The sequence below is a fragment of the Oryzias melastigma genome, linkage group LG9, assembly GCF_002922805.2.
Source record: "Oryzias melastigma strain HK-1 linkage group LG9, ASM292280v2, whole genome shotgun sequence".
In the NCBI taxonomy this organism is placed as follows: domain Eukaryota; kingdom Metazoa; phylum Chordata; class Actinopteri; order Beloniformes; family Adrianichthyidae; genus Oryzias; species Oryzias melastigma.
Window position 1 is genome coordinate 12,137,938 of NC_050520.1, and position 20,676 is coordinate 12,158,613.

The 20,676-nt window shown below is 40.7% G+C and overlaps 1 protein-coding gene and 1 long non-coding RNA gene across 3 annotated transcripts; one reads left to right on the forward strand and one right to left on the reverse strand.

Annotated features, from left to right (window-relative positions):
• Nucleotides 1-67: 67 nt before the first annotated feature.
• Nucleotides 68-17,329, reverse strand: LOC112137800. 2 transcript variants are annotated; one of them, XR_002917613.2, is made up of 4 exons: nucleotides 16,951-17,328; nucleotides 16,773-16,849; nucleotides 13,258-13,341; nucleotides 68-252 (listed from the first exon to the last, which is right to left on the reverse strand). It is a non-coding gene; the product is annotated as an uncharacterized LOC112137800 (long non-coding RNA). The 2 variants fall into 2 exon arrangements; XR_002917614.2 differs by lacking the exon at nucleotides 68-252 and adding an exon at nucleotides 11,615-11,706 and having other exon boundaries at nucleotides 16,951-17,329.
• apba1a (amyloid beta (A4) precursor protein-binding, family A, member 1a) lies at nucleotides 2,952-11,604 on the forward strand. The gene is made up of 11 exons (XM_024260290.2): nucleotides 2,952-3,048; nucleotides 4,971-5,069; nucleotides 5,153-5,192; nucleotides 5,745-5,890; nucleotides 7,595-7,672; nucleotides 7,778-7,963; nucleotides 8,188-8,367; nucleotides 9,796-10,008; nucleotides 10,286-10,405; nucleotides 10,490-10,630; nucleotides 11,470-11,604. Exons 1-11 carry the CDS (start codon nucleotides 2,959-2,961, stop codon nucleotides 11,539-11,541), a joined length of 1,365 nt encoding a protein of 454 aa, XP_024116058.1. The 5' UTR covers nucleotides 2,952-2,958; the 3' UTR covers nucleotides 11,542-11,604.
• Nucleotides 17,330-20,676: the final 3,347 nt, after the last annotated feature.

Consider the following 20,676-nt stretch of genomic DNA (forward strand, 5'->3'; position numbering starts at 1 on the left):
CAGTTGATCCAACTCCTCAGATGGGAGGACCAGATTCCAGAACAGCTGAGAGAAATCTCTAGTCCAACATTTTTAGAGTGAAGCATCCAGAGGGTGGAGGGAAGGAGCTGTGTGCCTTCTTTGTCTTCTCCTGGAAGCTGTAGAGTGCTCCGTAAAGGAAGGAGACCATAAATCAGTAGGAAGAGGGCCGTAGATTTAGTTTATCAGTCACTGAGTCTGCAAGCTGTCCCTCTTAAAAAAGCTGAGTTTGGTCTGAAAAGAAAAATATACAAGATTTGTATTAATTTGTATTATGGAGCAGAAAATACAGATTTGATCAAAGACTGATAAAATTATAATAACAGGGGATTTTAATATTCATTTGGACGACTCTAATGACTGTCTTGGAAATGCATTTGCGGCTTTATTAGAAAATGTTGGTTTCACGCAAAATGTAAATCAACCTACTCACTGTCACAAGCACACCCTGGACCTTGTTTTAACTAATGGAGTTGAGATTAGCCAGCTGAATGTCCTTCCTCATAACCCCATACTCTCAGATCATTTTCTAATTACCTTTCAGTTTAAATTAGAAAATGCTACTGCTCCTATAAATAAGAAAGAGCTTAAAAGATCATTATCCGACCGTTCTGTATCTGAATTTAAACTAACAGTCCAACCAATGTTTAGTAACATGTTAGATAAATATCCTCAGAGCACTTTAAGCCCCGTTGATAATGAGCAGTTTGTCAATGATACCATGCAAGCCCTCAGAGGAACACTTGATGCTGTTGCCCCTCTGAAACTCAAGCTTGTTAGACAAAACAGAGTAGCACCATGGTTTAACGCTGAAACACGTTCCCTAAAACAAATAACTCGTAAATTAGAAAGAAAATGGCGCCGTTCTGGCTCAGAGCACTCTCTGAATGCTTGGAAATGCAGCCTCTTAAGTTATAAAAAATCCCTGCGTAAAGCGAGAACTCAATATTACTCAACTTTAATAGCAGAAAATGCAAATAATCCAAGATTTCTCTTTAGTACTATAGCCAGGCTGACCAGCAGCCACAGCTCGGTTGAACCACATATTCCTGCTACTATCAGCTCTGAAGATTTCCTTCAATTCTTTGATAATAAAATCTCAAATATTAGACAGAAGCTAAATGTGGTTATTCCCACTATCGACCCAAAGCAGGCAGAAGTCGTAGAAATAAAGGCATCCATAGAAACGTCTGTAACATTAGACTGCTTTACTGCTGTCGACCAAGCAGAAATAGCATCAGTTATTACGTCTTCTAAAACCTCCACTTGTCTCTTAGACCCAATCCCCACTAAACTTTTTAAAGAAATCTTCCCCCTTATTAGTGAATCCATATTAACCATAATAAATACCTCTCTAGAGACTGGTTATGTGCCTTTTAAATATGCAGTTGTATAGATATATAGAATTACCTGAGATAATGCTAATGCGAATGCTGTAAGCTGAATTTGGGCGCTGAAGATGCTGAAATTAATAGCTGAAAACACTGAGGCTAAATTTTTTGCAAATGACAGATTAGCCTAAAAACTACAAAACAAACAAACAAAAAATTTAAGTTATCCTAAACAGCTAGCATGTAGACCAAAAAATAGCTAAGCTTCAAAATAGTCTAAAAAAACTGAAAACGAAGTCTAAATTAACCAAAACAGCTAGCATGAAGCTGAAATATAAGCTAAACTCAAATATAGCCTACATAAATCTTAGTAAAGGTACTGTTTAGCTATTTTTTTAGCTACACGCTAGCTGTTTTGGCTAACCTACATTTTTTTCTGTAGTATTTAATGCTAATTTTAATATTTTAGCTTCATCGTTTTCAGCTATTAACTTGCATTAATGTGGTGATGGAATATGTGTTGTTTTTCCCACATTCATGTGTGTTTTTTTTAGTTTTTTCCTATCATTCAAACACCACATGAACTCAACATTTCTGTAAGTTTACGTTTTTCCCTGAGGGACATCAACCTATTAGTGCATTGGCTGTAAAATGAGAGCAAAAGCCACAAATTTTGAAATGAAAACTCATAAATGTTCTGTCTTAAAGGAATCTTAAATCAAATGAAACCAAGATTTTCATACAGATTCCATGTTGTTTGTCCTATGAGGTGGATTACTAAAACTCTTAACACATCTACTTATGGTCTGGCCATATGTTTGAAGTCAAGTATTGAAAATGTAAAAAAAAGTGAACTAAATCTGTTCAAAAGGACATGGGATATACCAAGGACCCATGCAACATATTGAAGATCATGTCAAATCACCCGTTGATAGTGCTCTGAAGTTACAAAAGAAATCTAATTAAGTGTACCACAAGTATACTTTGTCTAAAAAAGTGAGGCATTACTTGAAGTTACTTAACATAAACTATAATTTATTGTAAACATAAAATGTTCCAATTTAGTCAGAAGACGTATTCAGTTAGTATACTTCTTACAGTATACGCTCTAAAGTATACTTGCTGTACTTAATAAATAAAACTTGAAGTGTACTACCACCCTGTCATTAATGGAGGAGGACTTCAGTTCTTGATTGGAGAAACATTCCTGATGCCATGCAAACATGATTGTTGACAGCTTTGTGCTCCTGCTTCTCCTTCCTCTCCATGATTTATTAAGCGTGTATGCAGAGACAACAGTAACCGAGACAGCAGCCTAAATATTTCATGAAGGATCCAGTATCATCAGGTGATGCAGCTTCTCTGTTTATCACTGGAATGTGTTTTTATGCATCATTGTAGGAATCAGATCAATGCTGTAGGAAACCTTTAAAGCAGCAGCTTGAATGACATTTCTTGGTGAAGATGTCATCAAGCAGCAGCTGTTCACCACCAGCATGAGGAGTCAGCTCTGATTCCATGACGGCGCCTCTGTCACCTGAGGAGCACGGCTGTGACGCTGCAGTTCTGAGCGCCCGTCATTCTGCCGCTGAGCTGCCTCAAACACACCATGGAGAACTTCTGGATGTACCAGGTGGAGAAGTTGGAGGAGGAACAAGCCAAGCAGAGGCAGGACGCTGATCCACAGGATCAGAATGAGGTGGGATTGACGGGAACTCAGAGATGCTGTATTTTGGGAATACTGCAGCAGCTTGGAGAAAACTGCCAAAATATTTGTTTTTAGTGATAAAAAATAATTTCAAATATAAATAGTGAATGCATAATTCATTAAAAAATGGTTTGATCAACTCAATAAAACTAACTGAATAGACAAAAATGTTTTATCAGTATTGTTAAATTAATTTGTGAATGTTTCATTAATCAAGCAGATGCAAATTATTAATAGTATATATATTTATGTTCTTAATAACTGTCTTAAATATGTTTAATTTATTGGTTATTTAAAATAATGTTTAGAGTTGTTGATGGTTTCTCTTCCATCATGAAATTTCTTCAGCTGTCATTGTTTGTGGGCGGAGCTTATGTTAATCTCAGGAACTACTAACTGGTTTAAATCACTTAATGTTGTATTAAGTTAATTGTGATTTATTATTTTACATCATTCAATATAAACTAGAGATATTGTTATTTATACGAGTGCTTTTCCTATTTGGTCTGAATTTTAAAGAAATATGTAAAAGTTTTTATTGATAATAATGAATGAGAAGAAAAAATAGCTTTATTAGTTTAATATTTATGACCCCAAAAATTAAGACAATAATAAAGATAGCCCCCCAAAAAAACATTGAGCATGTAATAGCAGGTATTTCTACCATTTGCTGCAGTGACAGGCTGGTAGCAGCGTCCCATCTCCTCTCTAGACTCATGATGATCTTCTAAGGCGCTCCACTCTTCACGAGTTCTACATGCAGTTCTGCAGGTCACTCGGGGTGAGGTCCAATCTTCTAGTCTGCGCTTCAGCCGGTCCCAGACATGCTCTATGGGGTTCAGGTCAGAGGTCATTGCTGGTCAAAACTATATGAGGAACTTCCACTACTTGAAGTCCAGCTGAGACAATTCTGACACCATATGATGGAGTGTTATCACCAGTGAACTATTGCAGTGCATCTTCTGCAACCGTTCATGGTGGTGTCTTGGTGTCAGTGGATTCTCCTGCATTTCAGTCAAAGTGGTGGAATGGATTGTGAATGGTTTGTCTATGAACCCTGGTCCCCTCACATCTGGTAATCAGCCTGCAGCTGTGTGGATTTTCTAACCATGTCTGAGGTCAGAGGTCCTCAGGTTCTGGTCCTGGTTGTAGTCCATCACTCGTCCACTCCTGGTCAGTAGTTCTATGTCTGGATGAAAGTCTGCTGATGATACTTTGAGACTCACAAAGTTCACCTGCAACACTTGACTGTCTATGACCAACATGAAGATGCCAAGACCAGGTGGAGCTGCTCATCTGTTCACCGATGTCATCTGTTCATGAATGACTGACTGACAAAATCAGCTTCTATAGCCTAAATGAAGAGTGTCTATCACCACCATGCAATTGTCTCCATATCCTGAAAATCTGTAAAGTCAAACAAACATTGTCTTAAGATATCCACTGAGTTTTTCACAATACTCCTAACTTATTGTGAGTGGTGTTGGATCCTTTATAACTGTTAGCCTCCCTAACCTGAGTCCTCATACATCGTAGATTACAATGCCTGGATTTGCGCTGCACTTCTACTAACCCGTTGTTCTGAAGAAACCTATTTCTGTCCCATGTTTTGGAAAGGTCAAACCAAAAAAGAAAAAATACTCCAGATCATATTAGACCACATTCAAACAGACTAAATCCCCTCAGAGTGGACCACCAAATCAGATCTGGTTAAAGCTGGTGTAATTATGGCCTGTCATGTTGGCAACAACCACAAAAAGACTTGTTTCAGGTCAGCCCAAACTAAGCAGTTCAGACGGTAGTCATAACAACAGGTCTTCCAGCAGCTCGGTCTGTATCTGTGGAGCTTTTGTGGACCTGAGCTCAGACTGACCATCCCCGTTCATGTAATGAGTTTTTCTCTCACTGTGCAGCCCCCACGTCTGGACTCACCCCCTCCTCCAGGAGCAGAGATGTCCAGCAGACTCCTGCTGCAGGATGACAACCTGGAAGCGTCTGCCTCCAGTAAAGAGGTTAGTTCTGCAGGAATTAGACCCTTCCTGAACATCAGGATGACCCTCTGTATTGTTTTAACCCTTCACTTCTTCTTTTGTAGTCCAGGAAAATCCCACCGACCTTTCCTGCATACGTGGAGGGTGAGTACGGACCATGAACGCAGACGACAGCAGACCTGCATGAACCGCGGTTCATGGAGGATCTGCAGCAGTAATCTGCCACAGAGATCCATGAACCTCAGAGTGTTTTAGGTTTACAGAAGCTTTCTCTGGTGGATCCACTCCTCCAGGAGTGATGAGAAAATTCAGATTTTCCTCCAGCTGCTTTATTTAATATTAGTGGAGCTTCATGCTGATGGTTGGATTTTTATCCATGATGGTTCCACAAGATCATTCATTCATTCTGCCTCCTGTTCAGAACAGACTATGGGTAGCAGGTTCATGTACTTTAGTCTGATTGCTTCAGCCTCTGTCGTGTGACCATTACCATACAGTGATGGAAGCAGCTGACACATTTGAAAAAGCAGCAGCTGATGGTAGCAGACTAGAATAAATGACATCAGACTGGAGCAGCGCTGACCTCTAGGCGTTTTCACACCACCATATCACCTGTGTTTGTTCCTGCATCCTCAGGTTCTGTCTGCCATCTCCCAGAGACGGTGCAGTAATGACATCATCTTCTCCACTGTTCAGTTCCAGGCCCGTGTGACCCAGAAGACCTGATCAGTGGGATTCTGTTTGCAGCCATCTACCGGGGCTCCACCCCCTTGCTGTCAGAAAAGACGCCGTCCCGGAGCGTCCGGACGAAGCAGGCAGAGGAGGCTGTGAACCGCATCAAGGTGAGGCCCGTGCACGTGTGCCTGGTCTCCTAAATGCTCACATGCTCAGTAATCTTCATTAACCACAGCTGAGGAGACACTTAAACCTCAGATCATCACCATCTTCACTCACAGCCGCTGGACAACCAGCTACAGTCTCCCAGCAGTAGAAGAAACTTAAATGTCTGAAATGTCTTTCTTCTGGACCTAAAGACATTGTGGGTCCAGTTAGGGACTGTCTGATGAAAAACAGCTTTACGGAACCTGTTACTGCAGAATACTTTCATTCATCCAGTTCAGCACGGTCAGAATCCCTTTGAGTTCTGTCAGACACAGTTCGGTCCAAAGAAAGTGAGGGTGCCACACAGGAGTCCACTTGGTGTCAGAAACTTAAACATTTACTAAATAAACTTAAACATGACAAAACCTAATCAGAGAATCATGACAGTACCCCTCCCCAAAAAGGCAGATCCCAGATGCCCAGAACACCCAAGAGGAGGGGACCCTTAAAAGCAAAATAAAAGTCCAGAAAAGTCCTGATGTGAGGGGTAACGGAACCCCTCCTCAGGAACAGACGTGAAGAGGAGCCGTCCCAATGACTCTTCCCAGGGACAAGACACAGGAAGGGGAGAAGTCCCGGCAACTCTCATCCAGAACAGGAAATTTAGCCAAAGGGGATGAGCGATAACCAATCCTCAAGGACAGGGAACGCAAAAGAGTGGTGCAGATGACCCTTGTCAGGAACTGACACATGAAGAGGGGCAGCCCCCGTCAGTTTTTTTTGCATGTCTGTCTTTTTTTGGCCTGTTTTTTTTATATATTTTGTTTGCCTGTTGTTGTTTTTTTTTTGCCTTTTTGTTTTCTTTTTTTTTTGGCTTTTCTAGTCTGCCTTTTATTTGGCTTTTTTTTGCCTTTTTGCCTGTCTTTCTTTTTGTCTTTTTTTGCCTGTCCCTTTTCTCCTTTTTTGGCTGCCTTTTCTGTCTGTCTTTGTTTGCCTCTCTTTGCCTGTCTTTTTTGCCTGTCTTTCTTTGTGTATTTTTTTTACCTGTCTTTCTTGTGCTTTTTTTGCCTGTCTTTTTTCCCTTTTGTGAATCTCTTTTTTTCTTGCTTTTTTTAACTTTTTTTTTTGTTGTTTTGTTATTATTGCCTGCCTTTTATTTGGTGCTTTTTGTCTATCTTTCTGTGTGCCTTTTTTGCCTCTCCTTTTTTTTCCCTTTTTGCCTCTCTTTATTTTTTGCCCTTTTGTAACTTTTTTTTTTGCCTTTTTTCACCTGCCTTTTTTTGTCTTTTTTTGTTTGCCTCTTTTTGTCTTTCTTTTTTTTTGCCAGTCTTTTTTTGCCACAGGAACATAAATCTTGAAGGATGGTCCTGACAAGTCCCCCTCAGGAACGGATTCGGTGAACGTTGTATGAGATGACTTGAGATTACTGTAGGAAACCCCATCAGGCATGGCGTGAACTGCAGTAACAGAGAACCTTGCCACTGCAGAAAAAGTTATCCTGCAGGGTCCAAGGAGGTCAGGTCATTCTGTCAGGGATTGTGGTGACAGACCCAAACGCAGGAGAAAAGACTTAGTGGCGGAATCTTAAACATTTACTAAATAATCTTAAACATGACAAAACCATTAAATAACAAAACCAGAAGAGACTAGAATCATGACACTTTTAAATTCCAGTGTTTGTCTGCTTAGTCCGACCATGTCTCTGTGCCAACATGTTTCTGCAGGTCGGTAAAGCGTCTCAGATGGAGGTGGACCTCTTCATCTCCACGCAGAGGGTCAAAGTGCTGAACACAGATTCTCAGGTACTTGCTTAAACACAAAACCCACCCAGTTAAACGGAGTACAGCCTGCTGAATATGGATGAGTCGAGAAGTTACACCTGTGCCGCCATCTTCCTGTGCTCGCAGGAAACCGTGATGGACCAGCCCTTACGGAGCGTGGTATACATCGCAGACATCGGGAATGTGGTGGTTCTGATGGTCCGAAGAAGGCCGCCTCAGCTCGACTCTCAGGAGTCCCAGGAAGCTCCGGATCCAGGAGAAGATGGCAAGAGTCCGTCCAGGATGACGTGTCACGTGTTTGAATCCGAGGACGTAAGAACCACAGAACTATGAAGCCTCTGTCAGGAAATATTGCCTCAATTTCACCAGAACTTCAAAGGGTGACAGACAGTGTCTGACAGGCACATGAGCTGCTGAGGAGTTTCAATGATTCTGGGGTCACCACAAGTTCTGGGACTGAAGCATCATAATAGAGAGAAGCTCCTCTGGTTCTGGTTCTAGTTTTCTTCTTGTGTACTTTTCTGTTTGTGGACCAGGCCCAGATGATCGCCCAGTCCATTGGGCAGGCCTTTAGTGTGGCGTACCAGGAGTTCCTGCGGGTCAGCGGCATCAATCCCCGAGACCTGAGCCAGAGGGAGTACAGTGACATGCTGAGCTCCCCAGACATGTACAACGAAGACCTGGTCCACTTCTCCAAGTCTGAGAACAGCAGGGCTGTAAGTAGACCTAATCTCACCTTTTCAGTGACTCCGAAAACTCTGAAGCAACGTTCATGTCCACCTCAGCAACGTGCATACAAGCAAGCACTTCCAGTGAAAAGTCTATGCAAACGTGAAAATGTAGATTTCAGCCTTCCAACTCTCGTGTCCATGTGTAGCTAGGCACACTTTAAGACTGTTTTCAGCTCTACATTCAATACACGTTAAAAGTTAAAAGTAAACCAGTTGAACTTTGAGCAATTAGGGCAAGGGTGTCAAACTCAATCGCTCAACGGGCCAAAATCCAAACGTTCCTTAGGGCGCGGGCCAAACAGTTATTGGACATTCTGAAACTAAATTTTAAAACTTTAAAAATGTAACTTTTTAACATAATGATGAACTGGATATATAGCATTACCTGTGATAATGCTAGTGTGAATGCTGTAAGCTGAATTTGGCTGCTGAAGATTCTGTTGCTGGTAGCTTAAGATATTTAAATTGATGGCTATAAACGCTAAAGCTGATAGCTGAAAAAGTTGAAGCTAATAGCCAGCTAAAATATTAGCTAACTAGCCTAAAAAAAGAGAAAAAAGGTGCAGGCTAGCCAAAACAGCGAGCATGTCGCTGAAATATTTGCTAAACTCTAAAATAGCCTAAAAAGCTAAAAAAAAAAAAAAGCCTAAATTAGGCAAAACAGCTGAAATTTAGTTGAAATATTGGCCTAACTCCAAAATAGCCTAAAAAGCTAAACAAAAAGCCTAAAATAGCCAAAACAGCTAGCATGTAAATATTATCCTTAAAAAATTAAAAAGAAAACTCTAAATTAGTCAAAAGTTTTGACTCAAAACACCTGGCATCTAGCTGAAATATTCGTCTAACTACCATCAGTACAAGATTGGGCCATTAATAACAATAAAATAAAATGATCTGGAGGGCCGGATAGAATTACCTGTAGGGCTGGATCCGACCCCCGGGCCTTGGGTCTGAGACATGTGAATTAGGGACTCAGATTTTGTAGGGGTGGTGTCCCTTTTACTTCACAGAAGTGGCAACCGTTTAAAAATTGATCATGAATTATTATTATTAAATTGATAGCTGTGGTTTGTGCCTGGCTGGAGCTCTATGAAAGTAAGTCTTTCTTATATATTAAATTGGAGATTCACCAGATTTGCACTGCTTTGACATTTTGCACAAAGACTCTTTCAACTGTAGGTAAATAATAGAAAAAGAAGAAGAAAAAGAAGCTCCTCCCTGTCTGTCCAGTGTGAGCATGCCATTTGTATGTTCAAGAACCTGAGTTCTTGAACATCACATGTCCAGTGTGAACGTAGCATTCAAGCGGTTCCAGGTATTTTCTGGACTACAAACCTCCTGTCTGTATTGTTGTGGACCATCAGATGTTGGATGAGACCACCTGAAGCTGCTGCTGTCCGTCTGTGAGCTCAGGTGTCCATAGAGAAGGAGAGGGGTGAGATTCTGGGGTTGGCCATCGTGGAGAGTGGGTGGGGCTCCATCCTGCCCACCGCCATCATCGCCAACATGATGCACGGAGGTCCGGCTGAGAGGTCTGGAAAGCTGAACACTGGAGACCAGATCATGTCCGTCAATGGAACCAGCTTGGTGGGATTGCCGCTGTCCAGCTGCCAGAACATCATAAAGGTGAGTCCACCACATCTAAGCGAAGGTCACATGACGTGTCTGTGGGTCCTACCGTCGCCCTCATGGTTCCCTGCTCCAGTTGTGATGATGAGACAGCAGGAAGCTCATCTGTCGTCTGCTCCACCTTCTCTTTGAAGTTTTCTTTCTCCTCATTCCTAGTCTTTTCCTTCCTTTTCTTTTCCCCTCCTCCATGCCGTTTTCCAGTCTTCTTCCTCGTCCTTTTCCTTCCTCCTCATCTTTAGACAGATCCTTCAGCCTCCTGTGTCTTGATGAACAGGATCTGAAGAACCAGACTCGGGTCCAGATGAACGTAGTGAGATGTCCCCCAGTCACCACGGTTCTCATCAGACGGCCGGCCCTTCGCCTCCAACTGGGCTTCAGTGTACAGAACGGCATTGTGGGTAAAAGTGTGGACCCTCTGCTTTGAATGACATCTGTGTGTGAAGATGCTGGATGGAAGCAGTCACATGTCCTTCCACAGATCTGCAGCCTTGTGCGTGGGGGCATCGCGGAGCGGGGCGGGGTCAGGGTGGGTCACCGCATCATTGAGATCAACGGCCAGAGCGTGGTGGCAACGCCACACGAGAAGATTGTCCATATCCTGTCCAACGCAGTGGGAAAGGTGAGGCTCAATGTATGAATGAATGAATGAATGAAATGGTTTATTTCAAGCAATCAGGTCACAATACATGAAATAACATATCACAGAAAGAATCTTGAAGTTGATCGCTTGAAAGGGAGTGGAAGGAAGTGAACTTATATAATCCCACCCCGACTCGACCATTTTCTCTACATGAATTATCAATATCCGGTTCAGGACTTAATATCAAATATTTATAGATTCAGGATATTAAGGATCATTAATATCATTGATGTAATCAAGTTTCAAAGCATCCATGACAAATCATTTATATTAATCAGTAAAGAAAATTAATACCATAGTGATTGTAAACTTTTCAGTAGACTCATGTAGACTTGATTACAAAACCTGATCTGAGAAATTCAGCAGTTTTCAGTTTGATGGATGGATCCGTTCATGGAGGTGGGGCAGCCAGCAAGGCCGAGTGGGTCCAAATGGAAAGAAAATGTGGACCCTAATTTGGTTTGTCTGGAGTTTCTGTGGTGGCCCCACCTGTGTTTGCCTACATTAGCTTAGGTGGGCACTCAGTGGCCTGGCTCACTACACTATCCAGCCTACTGGTGGACGCCGTAGCATGCTAGCTGTAGCAAGCTCAACTGTATCAAGCTTGCATCCAGTAGGCGGCTGGCGAGCATAGCAAGCCAACCCACTGAGTGCACACTTAAGCCAATGTGGACAAACCCATTCGGATCCCATATTTTCTGCCCACCGGGTCTTGACTTTGTCTTGAGCTGGTGTAGCTATCTGGATGTGGAGGTAGTGTTTTCAGACTGACTTATCTCAGCTGCTGAAAATGTTGATGCTTGTGCCTCATGTTCCAGATCCACATGAAGACCATGCCTGCAGCCATGTACCGCCTGCTGACTGCGCAGGAGCAGCCGCTCTTCATCTGACAGCAGCTCCAGAACTGGACCTGATCTGCTCAGGCTCTGTGTTAGACTGTCCTCTCTCTCAGGTTGTGTCCACATTTCATCACTGTTCACTACACTAAATATTTATGGCATTTGCCATAATGTCAGGTTTTCTGAACCTAGAATTCCATAATTTCCCAGAATTCTCTGCAAAAAACAAAACAAACAAACAAAAAAAAAGTGTGATTTGATGCTCACTAGATGAGCAAATATAAATCATTTTTGAACAGTTTATGTGGAAGAAAAATTTCTTTTCATTTAATTTTCATAAATCATTCAAGTTTCCATTTTCAGAACTCAGTGGATTCATAAATAATCTATAAAATGTTCATGCTTATTACATTTTTACTTTGGGAAATCAGTAACATCTTATTTGCAGTTAAAAAATAATAATAAAAGTTGTGAACATGGAGTCCAAATTGCTTTCAAATCCAGGAAGTGGATAGTTCTGCACTATATAGTTTTTCAGTACTTAGGGAGAAGGAGAGAATTTGGATAGCTTCAATAAAAGTTCACTCCCAAGTTTGGTTCAACTTTTCCAGTTAGTCTCCAGAGTTCTCAAGCTGCAATCTATCTATTGATGCTTTAGAAGAGTCAGAGCACTCCAAAGACTTTCAGAAAGACATGAAGTGATCAAAACTCTGTATTATGAGTAAAAAACATTGAACGTACATGAGAACTGGGCAGAGTGAGTGTGACGTCATCCATAGAAAATGGTTTACTGTCTGCTCCAACCAAATGAAGTTAATTCAGTCATAATTTTTATGGGCACGCCATGTTGGAGCCAGACGACATCAGTAAGCAGTGATTGGTCCGAGTCGCTCTGAGTCAACGTTTCTACGACAACCACTCTGACCAATCAGGAGTGAGCATGTTGGAAGGCCACACCCCTAACTCAAAATCTGTCACATGTTCAATGTGAGGCCACCTACTTTTACTGAGCCCTCTGATTGGTCAGTTTATAACTCAAAGTACAACAAAAATGAGGATTATATAGAGAGCATGTTAAAAAAAAAACAGGTATCAGAGCAAGAACGGTTATTCTGACTGATACAAGGACTGAGCAATGGCCGTTTATTTCTCTAAAGAAGTCTATGGGATTTTGGCTTCTTGGAACCAGCAGGTACTTCCTGTTTGGAACGCTACAGGGGAGGAGTCACACAGCCAATGGTAAAAAAGCAAAAAAGGCTAAGTAGGGAAAAGTCTACAGCATAAATCTGAAGAAGCACACATCATGACAAAGAATAGAAGTGTCTGTTGGGTAAACATGGTTTACTGATGGTTTTCATAACATTTTTGAAATAAAAAGCCTCGCAGGATGTTTCCTCTTCTCAAAATGAAGATCCAACGGTAACCTTTGATGCCTTATTGATCATTGTTTTGTGATTTCATATTACTTTAATTTCTGTTTAGGATCTGTGGTTCCGCTGGCCAGTGAGAATATATTTGGACAAAGTTTAATCAAGCTTTGGATAAATTATTATTAAATTATTTCTAACTGAAACTCAGCTGATTACATCTGTAATGTGTGAGAAATAACTTGTATTTATCATTTTTTTTTCTGGTTAACTGCTGAAATAAACAGTGTTCCTGTTTTATTTTTTGGAGCCTGTGAATGTCTGACATTTCATTTACAGCGCATGCTACAAGCACATTCACAGCTGTTCTCATACACCAGACACATTCAGACCGACTCACCAGAAACTCAGGATGCTGAACACAGGAGATAAGTGGTGGTTTCTGATTGAAGCTCCCTCAGACCCATCATTCAGCCGAAGACATCTGCAGTTTAAGGATTTGGTAAATTAAGCTGTTTCTGGAAGTAACTGTAAGTGCAGTGGAGCAAATAAGTATTCAATCCTCTAGTAACCATGAAGAGTTCTAGTTAAGACCAGTTAGACTCTCCTGATCAACCTGTCACCTAAATGGAAGACACCCGTTTGAACTGATCACCACCATCATCATAGAATCTACCATTATCAAGAAGAGTTCAAATATTTCCTCATAGTTGTGTGAATGTTTAGTCACCATTCACACAATAGTGATTCTCCTACTCCTTTCTGTAAATGTTTGGCATGTAAAATCTCAATAACACTTTCAGAGATTTCAGCAAATCTTTGTATTAAAACTTTCAGTTCATTCAGGATATTACAGCTTGTATTTTTGATGTTCATAAACTTTATAGTTTTTTTTATATTTTGCAAAACATGCACCATAGGAAATTAATGAAAAAGTTTTCAAATTTCAAAAATGTAAGTAGATTAGGACCAAAACTTGAAAATATATATTTTCATCTTTTATAGTAAAATTTAAAAAACTATAGTTCAGCTAATGTTTTGGCAACATGCTAACGTGTTTTTTTTTTTGGCTAATTNNNGGATTTTTCTGTTGATTTAAAGTTTATTTTTTTTTTAGAAACAAGACAACATTTTTGACTAATTTTGTTTACTCAAAAATGTTAGGCTAATTTGGAGATTAGCTAGTATTTAAACCGACCAATCAGGAGCCATCTTCAAACCAACCAATCAGGTGCCAGCTTTAAACCGGCCAATCAGGAGCCAGCTTTAAACCGATAAATCAGGAGCCGGTTTTAAACTGACCAATCAGGAGCCGGCTTTAAACCGACCAATCAGAAGCCGGCTTTAAACCGACCAATCAGAAGCCGGCTTTAAACCAACCAATCAGGAGCCATCTTTAAACCGGCCAATCAGGAGCCATCTTTAAACCAACCAATCAGGAGCCAGCTTTAAAGCGACCAATCAAGAGCCGGCTTTAAACCGACCAATCAGAAGCCTGCTTTAAACCAACCAATCAGGAGCCAGCTTTAAACCGGCCAATCAGGAGCCAGCTTTAAACCAAAAAATCAAGAGCCGGCTTTAAACCGACCAATCAGGAGCCGGCTTTAAACCGAACAATCAGAAGCCAGCTTTAAACCGACCAATCAGGAGCCAGTTTTCAACCGGCCAATCAGGTCTAAGCTGTAAACCGATCAATCAGGGCTAAGCTTTAAACCGATCAATCAGGGCTAAGCTTTTTTACCAGTTATTTTTAACCATGGGGCCGCACCCCATTCTTGGTCTTCGAGCGCCCTCTAGTGGCCTTTGAAAAAAATTCTGTCCTGAACCTGTGGGCCGCGAGGGCTGCGGAACCTGAATTCAGTTTCCTCCCACTTGGTGGAAGCTATATTTATTTATTAAAATTTTTATAGTCTTTTTAATGCTGCTGTTATAAGTTGGACGTCATTGTTTTGTACTGATAAATTTAAATTTGTCTTTGAATTTAATAAAAGGGGAAGATGAAATTTGATCTGATGGCTGCAAGGTAGGGCAGAGCGCCTGCGGTGGAAAGGTAGAGCGAATCGAAGCTGTCTGCTATTACAAATCCCAGATGGAGGAAACAAATTATTTTTGTATTATGTTATGGGGTCCGACACGAGTTTACTACAACAACTACCATTGTCAAAGAATCGCGGAAACTCAGCATTTCTCCGCAAACGTCCCGCCTGCTGTTGTAATGAGAGACAAGCAGACAAGTCGACAGACACGCCCCCACCTGTGGGCAGACCTGAAATACTGGTGTCAAGCCAGCACGCTCTCTTTAAACTGCTGGTAAGAGTACAAGAAAGGATACTATAAGTGAGAAGTGAAATGGTTCTTTGGAAACAAGGAGGTACCCTTTACTCTCACTTTGAAATGAAGCCTTTTTTGCTGCTATCGTAATGATTGTATTAAAGTCGTATGCCGTATTTCAGAGAGGGCTCACTTGACAGCAGTTTAACGAGAGCATGCTGGCTTGACACCAGTCCTGAAATCCAGCTGGATCAAACATGTCACCAGGGGTGAAAGTGAACCGGAATGCTCCGGTTCCGATAAAAGAGTTGGAGGCGGAGCACCGCTCCGGCGGGAGAGATCAGCTGAGCGGCTGGTTTTCACCGTATCACACATGACAGAAGCTGCGGTCACTCTTATTCTCGTTCCCGGCCCGTCTCATTCCGGATCCATCCGCTTCACTTGTTAACATTTTGGGTGTCTCCAATTCATCGTCACCCAAAGCGATCTAATCTAATCTAATCTAATCTAATCTACCGTGACAACAGTCATGGATGACGACGCACCTTCGTGACTCGTTTTCCCTTCTGACTTTTTAAAAAGAGGCGCGCTCTTTTTTATGATTACTCTAGTCTTTTCTACTTTTTTCTCTTTCCCCGCCCCGCGGGCGCGCACGTGGAAGGATGGAGGTGTGCTGTGCGTAAAGGCGCACGCGGAAAGGTGGGGATATGCTGTGCGCGGGCACAGTCGCCGCAAGGTGAGGGTGCTTTGAGCGATATTGCTGGCGCGCACCTGACGGGTATGGTGGAAGTGCGCTATGCACGCACGCTGGGGTGAGCGGTCTTGTTCAGCAGAACATGAATAGACTGTTAGACTAGATCAGAGATCTCCAACCTGAGGCTCTGGAGCCACATGCAGCTCTTTCCCTCCTCCATTGTGGCTGTTTGGGTTTGAAGAAAAAACAATTTCAATAAATGATGGTTTTGTATAATTGGTTCATTTACTTTAATTATTTACACTTTGTTACTTCTGCTTAGATTCAGTGGCACCTCCAGAAATTTTTCCTGGGGGTGGCCGCTGGGGGGCCACTTTAAATTTTGGGGTGGCACACCAAAAGAAGACCTATATTTTCTAAAGTCATTCTACTAAACAACCTGTAGAGAAATATCAGAACATATCAGCTGATATACTTTGATCTATTGTTTCTATATTTCATTTTAGTAATGTGCATAGACCAATAAAAGTACAGTTAACATTTTGATTTGCACAAAAATGTCGTTTTATTTTCCAATTAGACAGGAATCTCCATGGACTGTGATGGTTGCAGACGATTTTGTGATTTTTACTGAGAGCAGCCATGAAACTGCTCTCAGTTCTATATGTAGCCAGGTGTAGAATAACGGGTCAGACACAAGTGGCTCCAAAATAATGTGGGTATTTTATTTCCCGACTTTTCCAAAGAAAGGGAACAGCATTAATTTTGGTTTAATTTGGTGGTATAGCAAACATAAAATCTTGGATGAATAAAAAGAAAAAAAGAAAATAATCCCAACAAGACAACAGCAGCGGTCTTAATGTATAATAAAATAAAAGTCACTGATTATTTACATGTTCCTAATATTAGGCTTACACATTTTGTAACAACATTCAGAAACTGAAACTCACAGAAAAGTGACGACAAATGACCGGCTCCTACTGGCACGGTCTCACCGACGATCAACTCTGAAAATGTTGTCTCCCCTCTGTGAAGAACATGCATTGTAAAATTATACATTGGGTAGACAGAAATGAATATCAACAATCCCGGAACAGATGTGTATGGCAGTAAAAGAAAACAACTCACGCCGTCCTGCAGCTCCGTAGCCTTCCAGAACACTCCGTTAGCCTGGCTAGCTAGAGCCTTTCCCATACACAGCAACAGCTTACTTCGGTGCCCTACGACGTGCCGTTATGGAGTTTCTTATCTCACTGGAACGCCACTTACTCGCAGTTCTTTCACCTCAAAAGCGCAGCTCACTTCTGCTTAATTCCTCAATCATGAAGCATTCTCCTTTACCGACGCGCATGTGACGAGCCAGGACCGTCAGGCTGCCATATTGTGTTATCCTCCCGCCCGTGACGACATGCTGGCTTGTGAGCTTTGTCTCAAGAAAAAAAACAGCGCCACTTACTGGCCCCTCCAGGCATTACATATTTTACTTAAGTGGGGCTCACTTGAACTGGTTACATATAAATAAAATAGACTCTCCTTTATCGAATAATGGAATTGATATCCTGAATAAAAAATGCAATAATAAACATATTCGTAACACATTCTGTTATAAAAGAAGCACCTCACCTAGAGGTGTACTTTACTGGAATAATATATTCGGAAATATTAATTGGAATAAAGCATGGACACTACCGGAAAAATTTTGCATTAATAATAAAGTCAAAGAAATACATAAAAAAATCTTACCCAACAAATACATACATATCATCAATTTCAGATATTGATCCTAACTGTTGCTTTTGTAACAACTCCTCTGAATCAGTAATCCACCTTTTTTATAACTGTGCATTTTCTTTAGATATTTGGAACCAATTGGAACGATTTTTAAATAGTAAATTAAAAATAATCTGTAAAATAAATTTGGAACATATTATTACTTGTTTTAGATTTGATAATAAAAAAAATAGAGAATATTGCCAATCTATTATTATTTCTTACCAGATTTTATTTACACAAATATCTTCACAAATTTATTTGGTTGTATAGCTGAACTATATCAATTTTATAGCACCATCAAAATGATTCAAACCACCAAAGCATACCATACTGTTGAACTTTGTGCCTTAATACTTGAAGACCAAATTATTATTTTCTCTTGTGTATTTTTTTCCTTACTCTTGCCTTGCATTGTAAGTTATATACTTTACATTTCACTCTTATTTCCCCTGCTATCATTTTTCTATGTTCGACTATTGTTATTGTCATTGCTTTGTTTTAGAAGTATTTGTCTTACTTTTCTGTAAATCTGTTTGTTTTCAATAAAGCTTAAAAAAACAACTGCACTCTTTGATTACCCTTTAAAAGTACCAAAATCAAAACAAACACCCCCCACATTGCTATTTTCTCATTTATTGCCCCTGTCTATTTAAAAAAAAATGTATTTAACTGAATTGAACAGTTTTGGGATTAAAAAAAAAAGCCACTAGTTGGGTTTGAACCAGCAACCTGTCGATTGTTAGCGCGGGAAATTAACCGTTATGCCACCGAGAAACCGGAAGTACGTCACACAGCTTTGTGAATAGATTCCATGGATTACGCAACCAACTGCACTATTTCACTAACCTTTAAAAGTACCAAAATCAAAACAAACACCCCCCACATTGCTATTTTGTCATTTATTGCCCCTGTCTATTTAAAAAAAAAATTATTTAACTGAATTGAACAGTTTTGGGATTTAAAAAAAAGGAAAGAAACAAACAATAAGACCCCAGCGGGGATCGAACCGGCAACCTGTCGATTGTTAGCGCGGGAGTTTAACCCTTGTGCCACCAAGAAACCGGAAGTACGTCACACAGCTTTGTGATTAGATTCTATGGATTACGCAACCAACTGCACTCTTTGATTATCCTTTAAAAGTACCAAAATCAAAACACACACCCCCCACATTGCTATTTTGTCATTGTCAAAAGCAGTGACGAAAACGGCATCAAAAAGGATCTTCACATTGACTTGTTTATGTGCTGGAATTGTATTGGAAAATCTATTATTCTTTAGATTAGATTAGATTAGATTCAACTTTATTGTCATTACACATGTACAAGTACAAGGCAACGAAATGCAGTTTGGCATCCAACCAGAAGTTCAATAGGCAGTAAGAGCAAGTGGTATAAATATTATTATAAATAAGTATTGTACAGGTTATTATACAGTATATGGGAAGTATTTACAGATCACTATAAAAAACTGAGCAAGATATACATAATGACTGAGGTACTTTGAACATATTATACAGATGAATGATATGAACAGAGACTAGCGAATATACTTTACAAAAGAGAGATATATGATGTTAAATAAATAAGGCTATACAAAACGGATGACAATGTCAATTTACAGTGCAAAAAAAGCAAAATAATATTGTTTGGAAGTTAGACTGTGCAAGCAGGATGTAGCATGTGCAACGTAGATCAATAGTGCCAGAGATGAAAGTGTTATTTAGTGACAGATGCCTGTGAGTTGTGATTTCTGATTTTAATGGATTTTTTCAGATTTAATCAACAATTCTAAGCTAAAAGTGATCTATTTTGAATTGTATAACTTTGAGATAAGATTCAAGATTCAAAGGGTTTACTGTCAAATGCACAGTAAAGAAACTGGTTTCCCTGAACAATGAGCAGCTCACTGCAGCTCACTCTGAACGCCATGAAGAGATCGATAAAAGTAAAAAAGATAAAAATATAAAAGATAAGGATGTTTACAGGATAACTAAAGGGGGAAGGAGAGTGAACAGACCTCGATGGGGGTGGGTGGGGTCTCTGATGATGGAAGCAGCTCTCCTCAGGACCCTGTGCTTGTAGATGCTCTGCAGTGAGGGCAGAGGAGTCCTGGTGATCTTGGGTCAGGTTGTTGTCCTCACACCAAGTCACCAGTGAAGCCACCTCTCTCCTGTAGATGTGTGGAGATATATTTCCTCAGAAAAACACTTTTTGCTGTTTTCCTGATCTTTATTCAGATGATGGGGACCTCAACACGTGTTATGTCCAGTTCTTATTAACATTCAGACTGTTAATAAGAACTGGACACAACACGTGTTGAGCTCCCCCATAGGAAATTCCTTGTGACGTCAGATCGTGAGAGTCCCCTCCTTTTCATGGGTATGGGAGGATTACTCAGAAATGTGTAAACGGATCAAAATATGCCTTTGGGGTTCTTTATAGTGAGGAATGAACAGTATAATGCACTTAAAAACTCAGAAGTTGGTTTTTCATAAAACATGGTGAAGTGTCGTGTCTACTTTTGACCAGCAGAGGGGGCTCTGTTCCAGTAGATCTGCTCGAGGAACCTTCTTCCAGACACAAGTGGGGGTCTGGCAGAGAGAACTGCAGCTTGAGAAGTTAAAGTTGACTCAAAAATAATCGTACTCTGTAAGCCACCCCTCCACACACCAAAGTCCTGCCTGCTTTCTTGTTTATTCTGTGTAAAACGGCTCCAGACGGTTCATGTTCAGACCATATTTGGACGCGGCTGCGCACAACAGACGGTTCCTGTTTGCAGAAGCTGCAGGTTATTGACTGCATTCCTGTTTTCAGAACGTTTCAAAGTAACGTTACACCACTTCTTTACTGATGTTGACTGGGACAAGAACATATACATATGTGTTCCTTTCCTTTAAAAAGTGTTTATTATGTAAGACTTGAGCTTTTTTTCTTTCTTTTCCTTTTTTATTCTTGGCACGTTGCACATCTGGAAACGTTGCATCCCTGCTGCTGAAACCCGGATAAAGAGACTGTACAGCTGCAAAAGCTGCAGCCAGAGCCGTGCAGACAGAGGGTTGAGTCAAAGCTGGACATGCACTTC

Excerpts from the sequence above, each read along its gene's own strand:
- apba1a (XM_024260290.2), top strand. The coding sequence starts at position 2,959 with ATGGAGAACTTCTGGATGTACCAGGTGGAGAAGTTGGAGGAGGAACAA. Across the intron at positions 10,406-10,489 it reads TCAGTGTACAGAACGGCATT|ATCTGCAGCCTTGTGCGTGG; the intron begins GTGGGTAAAAGT and ends GTCCTTCCACAG. Across the intron at positions 10,631-11,469 it reads TGTCCAACGCAGTGGGAAAG|ATCCACATGAAGACCATGCC; the intron begins GTGAGGCTCAAT and ends CTCATGTTCCAG.